Source organism: Colobus angolensis, unplaced genomic scaffold (assembly GCF_000951035.1).
Source record: "Colobus angolensis palliatus isolate OR3802 unplaced genomic scaffold, Cang.pa_1.0 Scaffold15, whole genome shotgun sequence".
Taxonomy (NCBI): domain Eukaryota; kingdom Metazoa; phylum Chordata; class Mammalia; order Primates; family Cercopithecidae; genus Colobus; species Colobus angolensis.
Genome location: NW_012114599.1, coordinates 17,013,046 through 17,022,623, shown reverse-complemented (window position 1 = coordinate 17,022,623; position 9,578 = coordinate 17,013,046). Strand labels below are relative to the sequence as shown.

General features: G+C 38.3%; 1 protein-coding gene across 2 annotated transcripts in view; it reads left to right on the top strand.

Annotated features, from left to right (window-relative positions):
- The window catches only part of TTC27 (tetratricopeptide repeat domain 27), a 195,695-nt gene that overhangs the window by 58,911 nt on the left and 127,206 nt on the right, over window positions 1-9,578 (top strand). For both annotated transcript variants that reach the window (XM_011935991.1, XM_011935992.1), the window contains exon 9: window positions 261-327. In XM_011935991.1, coding sequence (XP_011791381.1) covers window positions 261-327 — 67 coding nt within the window. The remainder of the gene's footprint in view (window positions 1-260; window positions 328-9,578) is intronic.

Below are 9,578 nucleotides of genomic sequence, written 5' to 3'. Positions count from 1 at the left end.
GGCTAACTTTTTGTGTTTTTAGTAGAGATGGGGTTTCACCTTGTTAGCCAGGATGGTCTGGATCTCCTGACCTTGTGATCTGCCCGCCTCGGCCTCCCAAAGTGTTGGGATTACAGGCGTGAGCCACCGCGCCTGGCCCCCATAATATTTAAATATCTGCTTTCAAATATATAAAATATAGCAGTTTACTTTGCTTTTTAAAAATTATATTTCATTAGCTGCAACATGCATCTTAATTTACCTTTTTTCTTAATTTAAAGCATGAATTTTCAAAAGAATAACCCAGTGCATAAATTAACTGAAGAGGAGCTTCTGGCATTTACATCAGTGAGTAATGTCTTTTTCTCTTCCATTTCATTTTTTTCCTGGTAAATTATTTCCTCTGGTATGGTCTTGCCTTAGATTATTTATGTTGAAACACTGCCACCTAAGGAAATAAAGTGGAGAAAAATCTTATTTTAGTTTCTAAGTCACGTGTATCTTGCTGCTGATAGAGTCTGCAACTCTTATGCCTAAAATCGAGGGCCATGCCTACATGGCTGTGGTGAAAAAGAGAGCTGGGAGCAGGACCAGGAGACCATGGGTTAGAGAGGTGTCAAGAGCATGGTGTGCTCATCAGTATTCAACAGTGTAGAGCAGTCAGGAGATACATGTGGACGGAGAAGAGACCACTGGATTGGACAGTTAAGAGTGCATTGGTTACTTCTAGGACAGTTTTAGTGGACTCTGTCTGTGCACAGTTACCTCATTACAGAGAATTCGGGGGATTATGGTGTAAGGAAATAAAGTTAATAAAGACCACAGTTGAAGAAGAATGGCAGTGAAAAGGAAAGATGGGCTAATAGATATTTGAGGATTTTAGATCAAGAAGGACTTTTAAGAAGAGAAAAGTCACAGACGAAGGGGTCAGTCAGTATAATTTGGCTTTATGGATAAAGGAAGATGCGTATGTTCTTTAATGAATACAAGTTGCTTAAGATGTGTCATTTTTTCAAAGGCATTTTCATTATCTTAGTTGGGAATCAGTTAGAATTCTGATGTTTTCTTCCTTTGTTATTTTTCAGATAAGGCAAAATAAAGTACTTTTACTGGCTAGAAAGAAAAGGTAGATTGTGGCCGGGTGAGGTCGCTCATGCCTGTAATCCCAGCACTTTGAGAGGCTGAGGCAGGTGGATCACTTGAGGTCAGGAGTTCGGACCAGCCTGGCCAACATGGTGAAACCGTGTCTCTACTAAAAATACAAAAATTACCTGGGTGTGGTGGCACGTGTCTGTAACCCCAGCTACTCTGGAGGCTGAGAAGGAGAACCGCCTCAACCCGGAAGGCAGAGGTTGCAGTGAGCCACACCGTACTTTAGCCTGGGTGACAGAGAGTGAGACTCTGCCTGAAAAACAAACAAAACAAAACAAAACACAGCAAAACAAAAAAAAGCTAGCTTATTTTGTACTGTAATGTAAATTTTTCACATTACTATTTCCTACACACCCTGTTGGAACTGGTTAGGTGTTAGTCGTTTGAGTCCTCTGGTTGTGTGTTTTGTTTTTCCACTTCAGTATTCTCCGAAGTCTTTGGTGTGCATCATCATATTATGTGTGTTTTAGGTAACTGTGGAAATGTTCCTCATTATTTATTACATGTGCTATAAAGGAATTGACAAAGTGTTAACAAATTTTAAAGGGCATATAAAAACATATTATGTACTTTTCATTTATTGATTCAGCTAATATATATCTACTAAATAATATATATGGGTATTGTACTAGTCATTGGGGATATAGCAGTAAACAAAGCCTTTTCTGTTCTGGAGTTTATGTCAAATACAGAGTAGACAAAGAGAGAACCAGCTATTTCACGAAGTGCTGAGGAGAACTATAAAGCAGGTTAAGAGACTAAGAATGGGATGGGCACAGCTGTTTTAGACAAGGTGGTCAGGGAAGGTCTCAGTGGGAAGGTGACATTAACATAGACCTGTGTGAAATGAGGGATGGGGGAAGGATAGGGAAGGTCTGGAATGGCTATGAGCTTGAGTCAGGGTAGGGACTGGATGGCTTCAAGTGTCTAGGTGATAAATGGTGACCTGGATGCTTGGCATATGACAGGAAATATTCCTGCTGGCCAGTAGTAACAGTTTCTTGGAATTGGTCTCACAGGCAGTTTATTGCAGCATAAATATTACATATATATTATGTATATATTACATATACATAATATATATATATTGCAGCATATATATTAACAGTTATCCTGAAAAGACATTAACACACTCTTTTTACATTCAAACAGTTAATTTTTTTAGCATTTCTTGTGAGTGTGTGGGGGGGTTTCCCTTTCTTTAAAACTTTTCCCTTCTTTAACCTATTCTCATTCCCTTGCACTGGCAGGTACCTGTGAAGTAATTAACTCTAGTAACTTCTTCTGAAGGTGGCTAACTTGTCACTCCTAGCTTGCAGTGAAGATCATAAATTAAGGTTTTATACTTTTCCCCTCAGGCCTTTATGCTGTGTAATTTTTCTGCTTTCCTCCCACCCTCCTTCAAATCAGAACCGTCCTGAAGACCGACCTCTTTTTGGAGGAAAGATGTTTGATTACAGTGACTCACGGTGCTAGGCCTAACTCTTCTAAAGAGATGAGTTAATCCCAAGTAAATCTTTAATTGGTAAGAAGTAGGGCAAGAAGCTTCTATGTAAGAAGGACTTTTAAGAGCCCCACACTTACTTTGGGCTTTGCACTGTCCTCCCGACCTTTTTAAAATCCCAAATGAAACATATGAAATATATCAGAAAAACCTGTCAGCCCTCGTCAACTCTTCATCTATCAGTCCTTCCTCCTGTCCCTTCTTTGTGCATGATACCAAAGTGGATGAGATGATGAATTAAAAGTAGTCCCTGGTTTCAATGAAGAAAGAAGCTTTATTTAAATCCTATATAACTCCAAAAGAGTACAAACAGCCCCCAACTTACGATAGTTTGACGATTTTTTTGAATTTGCAATGGTGTGCAAATGATACTCGTTCAAGTAGAAACCATACTTTGAATACCTATACAACTATTCTGTTTTTCACTTTCAGTACAGTGTTCAATAAATCACATGAGATATTCAGTGTTTTTTTTGTTTGTTTGTTTTTTTTTTGAGACAGAGTCTTGCTCTGTCGCCCAGGCTGGAGTGCAGTGGCCGGATCTCAGCTCACTGCAAGCTCTGCCTCCCGGGTTTACGCCATTCTCCTGCCTCAGACTCCCGAGTAGCTGGGACTACAGGCGGCCGCCTCGTCGCCCGGCTAGTTTTTTGTATTTTTTAGTAGAGACGGGGTTTCACCGTATTAGCCAGGATGGTCTCGATCTCCTGACCTTGTGATCTACCCATCTTGACCTCCCAAAGTGCTGGGATTACAGGCTTGAGCCACCGCGCCTGGCCCAGTGTTTTTGTTTATAAAATAGGCTCGGTGTTAGATGATGTTGCCCAACTGTAAGCTAACGTATTTAAGGTAGGCTAGGTTAAGCTATGATGTTTGGTAGGACAGCTGTTATTAAATGCATTTTGACTTAGGACATTTGGAACTCATGATGGATTTATCAGGATGTAACTCCATCATATGTTAAGGGGCATTTGTATTTGAGACAAGAGGGACCACTTCTAGGTGCTACCCCACTTCTGAACTCTTGAACTTTTATTTGTCCCTCTTTTTTTGCAGGGTTCATATTTTGGCTTATTTTATATATACGTATATGTATATACACACACATATATATGTCTTTTCCTTACAAGACTATAAACTCTCAGTTTTAGAGACTGGGCTCTGTTCTAGGCTCTCTACAAGGGTTGTGACAGTGCTTCAATGCTTTACTCATAGTTCTTGTGAATAAATGCGTGCAGAATAAGAAAATGAATGAAATATATACCCTACACCTTGGAAGAGGGTTGATTCCTATTCAAGAGCTGCGTCACTTACTTAGTTCCATGATTTAGGCAGTACTATGTGATACTAGGAATAACCATCTGTTTCATCTTTCTCTTCTGTATAATGGGGGAAAGAGTAAAATGCCCCTATCCCAACACAGAAGACTTTACCTGAGGATCATATTGCAGAACATCTATGAAAGTACTCCAGAGTAGGTAGAGGCTGGTACACTCATAGCATTCAGTGATGCTAGTTTGTAGTAGAGCATTCCTATTTTCAAGCAGGCTAAATGGATAAGATCTGCTTGGAATTGGCCATACATGTGGAAAAGAAGGGAACAGAGAGGAAAGAAACAGCATGGTTTTTCTTGCTGGACATCCATTTCCCTGCTCTAGCAGCAACTTAGTGGCCTGGGACTAGGGTTGTGAACTATTGAGGCTACAAGATGTCTTCCTCTGTTGGTAGAAGAGCAAGTATAATAGAAGTCTTTTTTTTTTTTTTGCAATGGAGTTTTGCTCTTGTCACCCAGGCTGGAATGCAATAGCACAATCTCAACTCACTGCAACCTCCACCTCCTGGGTTCAAGCGATTCTCCTTCCCCAGCTTCCCGAGTAGTTGGGACTACAGGCACAGGCCACCACACCTGGGTAATTTTTGTATTTGTAGTAGAGATGGTCAGGCTGGTCTCGAACTCCTGACCTCAGGTGATGCACCCACCTAGACTCCCAAAGTGCTGAGTTTACAGGCATGAGTCATCGCGCCCGACTGATAGAAGTCTTAATACTCCTACCAGAAGTCTGTAAGCACTTGGAGAGATAGGGACAGTGGTTATTTGGTGTTTGGTAAATATATATTGAATAAACAAATGAATGGCTCTTGGTCCTGAATTTTGTTCAGTTTTGATTAAATGTCCCAGAGTTTACTGGAATGATGGTGAAATCTCTTTTTTGGAGAAATTTTTGCCAGTGTTTTCATTTTGGTGTGGCAGGTTGAAATATATATGAAATATGCTGGGGAAATGTTTTAATTTAGCAAGGTCAGAAATTTGTCCTAAGAGGAATATATTTACTTGTTTAAGGTTGCTGTTATGTGGTGCTATTTCTGAGATACTGTATCTGCATGTTTCAGGAAAGCTGAGTCAGAGTAAAAATAACCCATATTGTTTTAGAGAGCCATTTATGTTGTATCAGCTTGATAATTTAAAATTAGCTGTGTTATCTACATTATTTCCCTTCAGATGAGCCAAGTCAGTGACATTCAGTAATGTTTTTAATTTCCTTTTATTGTTGAAAATGGGAGCAGTTTAGTTAATACATACAGGTGTTTCAGTTTTCCTTGGCAAAGGTTTGTTTAGGCTGAGTGGGGTGGCTCATGCCTGTAATCCCAGCACTTTGGGAGGCCGAGGTGGGTGGATCACAAGTTTAGTAGTTTGTGACCAGTGTGGCCAACATGGTGAAACCCTGTCTCTACTAAAAACACAAAAATTAGCTGGGCATGGTGGTGCATGCTTATAATCCCAGCTACTCAGGAGGCTGATGCAGTAGAATCCCTTGAACCCAGGAGACAGAGGTTGCAGTAAGTTGAGATTGTGCCACCGCACTCCAGCCTGGGCGACAGAGTGAAACTCTGACTGGGAAGAGCAAAAAAAAAAAAAGTTTGTTTAAGTGAGTGTGAATTGATACTGGCAGCTTGCCTTTTGACTCTACCTGAAGCCCCTAGATCTCTGTAAATGAAAGAAGGAAAAAGATCTTTGGAAGTTACACATTATATTTTATGTATTTTCTTTTTCTGCTATTAACTTTAAAGCTATTTAATACATACTTATCTATGATCATAACATAGTTTACTAATCCATTTTACAGATGAAATGATTACCTATTTTTCTTCTAGGGAATTACTCATTTTTTAATTATAATTTATTAAGATAGGCAATATAACTGTTAGTGCTTGTACTTTTGATAGTTTGTTACTAGAGTTAATTTCTTCAGAATTACCTCACAGAGTAGAGGAACAAGCACAGTGAGACTTAAGCAAAATAAAACGAACAAAACTGTACTTACACATGTCATAGTCAGCCTGGTGAAAAGAAAACATAAAGAGAATGTCTGGACAGCAACCCCAAAAAAAAAAACCTCATTAAATAAGAGGAAACAATAACTGCAGATACCTTCACCTCATTGAAACTAATTGCTCTGCTTTGCCTTTTCCTTTTCCTTTTTTTTTTTTTTTTTTTTTTAATTAGATGGAGTCTTGCTCTGTCCCCCAGGGTAGAGTGCAGTGGCATGATCTTGGCCCGCTGCAACCTCTGCCTCCCGGTTCAAGTGATTCTCCTGCCTCAGCCTCCCAAGTAGCTGGGATTACAGGCACATGCCATTACATCCAGCTAATTTTTATATTTTTAGTACAGATGGCCAGGCTGGTCTCAAACACCTGACCTCAGGTGATCTGCACTTCTTGGCCTCCCAAAGTGTTGGGATTACAGGCATGAGCCATTGCACCCAGCCTGCCTGTTCCTTAAGTTCTCTTACAAATTAGAAATGACCTGGGGACTGATCACTTTTTTTTGTCTTCTGCAGTTAACCATGTCTTGAGGTTAATGCTTATTAGAATTTCCCTTCTGGCCAACTGTTACTGGACTTTAATTCCCATTGTCAACAACTATAAAATTGGATAAAATATGTGAAACAGTAATGTATAAAAAGGATAATATATCATGACCAAATAGTGTTTACCCCTGGAGTACAAAATTGGTTTAATATGAAACAATGCAATTCACCTTATTAATAGAGCAAAGGAGAAAAACCAAATGATTATCTTAATAGAAACAGAAAAGGCTTTGACAAAATTCAACACCTTTCAATATAAAAAGTCTTAGTAAACTAGGAATAGAAGAGAATATCAACCTGATTAAGTGTATCTAGCTAAAATCATTATTGGTGAAAAGTAGTCTTTCTCCCCTAAGCTCAGAAAAAAGGGAAGATTGTCTGCTTTCTTCACTTCTTTTCTCGTTGAACTAGAATCCCAGTAGTGCAATAGATAAGAAGACATAAAGAAATAAAAGGTATACAGATTGGAAATTAGGATATAAACTACCTTTATGCATAGGTGACATGTTTATATCATAGAAAAACTCCTTATGAATGAACATGAAAGCTACTAGAACTAACAAGCAAGTTCTTACAATATAATGTCAACATAAAAAAGTCAATTATATTTACTAGCAATGAATACTTGGGAAAATAATTTTAAAATCATTTGCAGTAGCCTTAAATAAATCAAATTATTTACAAATAATTACAACTAAAGTGCAAGACCTCTATGCTGAAAATGACAAAGAATATTGGGAGAAATTAAAGATTATCTAAATAAATAGATTTACCATATCCATGGATCAGAAGTCTCAATATGTTGAATTCAAAATTCTTGTAAAATTGAGCTTAAAATTAAATCCGTAGCAATCAGAATCCCCATAGGCATTTTTTTTCTTTTTTTTTTCTTTGCAGAAATTGACATGCTGATTCTAAAATTAATTTGGAGGACTTCTGCTTCTATAGTGTTTCTTTTTTTTCTGAGACGTAGTCTTACTCTTGTCGCCCAGGCTGGAGTGCAGAGGCACGATCTCAGCTTACCTCTGTCTCCCAGGCTCAAGTGATTATCCTGCCTCAGCCTTCTGAGTAGCTGGGACTACAGGCGTGCACCACCACTCCTGGCTAATTTTTTGTGTTTTGGTAGAGACAGAGTTTTACCATATTGCTCAGGGTGGTCTCAAATTGCCAGGCTCAAGTGATCTGCTCGCCTCAGCCTCCCAAAGTGCTGGAGTTACAGGCGTGAGCCACCATGCCTGGCTGCTTCTGTAGTGGTTATTATTGGAGCTATCCTTCTGCAGAAAAAAATTACCAACTGTGGGCAAGATACAAAAACAAAAAATCCAACTACCTGGTGATACTGGGGAATGATCAACGGCAGAAAGATTCTGGAGATGACTTTTTTGCTTGAAAGAAGGGAATGACATGTGTGATTTTATTTTTAGGTTTCTTTTGTGTGTGTGTGAGATGGAGTCTCACTCTGTTGCCCAGGCTGGAATGCAGTGGCGCAATCTTGGCCCACTGCAACCTGTGCCTCCTGGGTTCAAGCAATTCCTATGCCTCAGTATCCTGATTAGCTGGGATTACAGGCATGCACCACTACAACCAGCTAGTTTTTGTATTTTTAGTAGAGATGGGGTTTCACCGTATTGGCCAGGCTGGTTTTGAACTCCTGACCTCAGGTGATCCACCCGCCTCAGCCTCCTAAAGCCTGGGATTACAGGCATGAGCCACTGCACCTGGCCATTTCTTGGTATTTTCTAACATATTTAGAAGGCATGCAAGGGTGAACAAGTGGTCCTATATGGTTGCAAAGTTTCTACATTTTATGTGAAGAATTACACTATTAATTTTCCACTATTATAGGTTGTGAAAAATTAAAGGTATTATTATTCTAGAGCAACCACTTAAAAATGCAAAGGCAGCTGGCTAAAAATCCAGTAAGAAATCAAGGTGGCAACCATAAAATATATTCAGATTATCTAAAAAGAAGGCAGGAAAAGCAGCATAATGGAACAATAATAAAAAAGGGTAAAATGGTATATTTAAACCCAGCCATATGAATAATTACATTAAATGCTAATGGATAAATACTCCAAATAAAAGTCAAAGATTGATAATGGAATTAAAAAGCAAGACACAACTATATGCTTCCTGCAAGAGATGTACTTTAAATGTAAAGAATCAGATGGGTTGATAATAAATGGATGGAAAATATTATCCCATGAAAACAGTAAGTATAACAAGGCTAGATTTGCTAAATTATTATAAAGTAAAATGGGCTTCATTACAAAAAATATTTCCAGAGACAGAGAGGACAACTTTATAATAATAAAGGGAATATTTATCAGGAAGACATAATAATTATAAATGTATATGTATCTAACAATGGCTACACAGTACATGAAACAAAAATGGATAGAACTAAATTGAAAAATAGGCAATGTCACAATCATAGTTGAATATTTTAACACCCCTCTGTCAGCAATTGTTAGAACAACTTGGCAAACAGCAAGTAAATACATAGATAAATTGGACAACGCTGTCAGCCATTTTGACTGAATTGATGTTTATGGAATACACTTGGAATACATGGTCTTTTCAGATGTATGTGGTAAGTGCAGCAAGACCATATACTGGGACATAAATCTCCGTAAATGAAAGAATGAATGAATAAATTAAGAAATTGATTATATATAGTACATAGTTTTTTCCATAATTGAATTAAGTGACATAAATAACTATTGCATATCTAGAAAAACCCCAGATGTTTGTAAACCAAACAATTAAACTGCATATTTTATCTGTGGACCACAGAAGAAAACACAGAAGAAATTTATAGGTGAAGGTCAGTCATGAAGTTAAATCATTGATCTCAATGTTACAAAATTTTCCTCCTATGTTTTCTTCAAGTAAAATTGTTATAACGTTGGGTAGTGAAGAAATTTTAGGTAGGACACTAAGTGCATGAACCATAAAAGAAAAAGATTGATAAATTGGACTTTATTAACATTAAGACCTTCTGCTTTTTTTTTTTTTTGAGACGGAGTCTCGCTCTGTCGCCCAGGCTGGAGTGCAGTGGCCGGATCTCAGCTCAC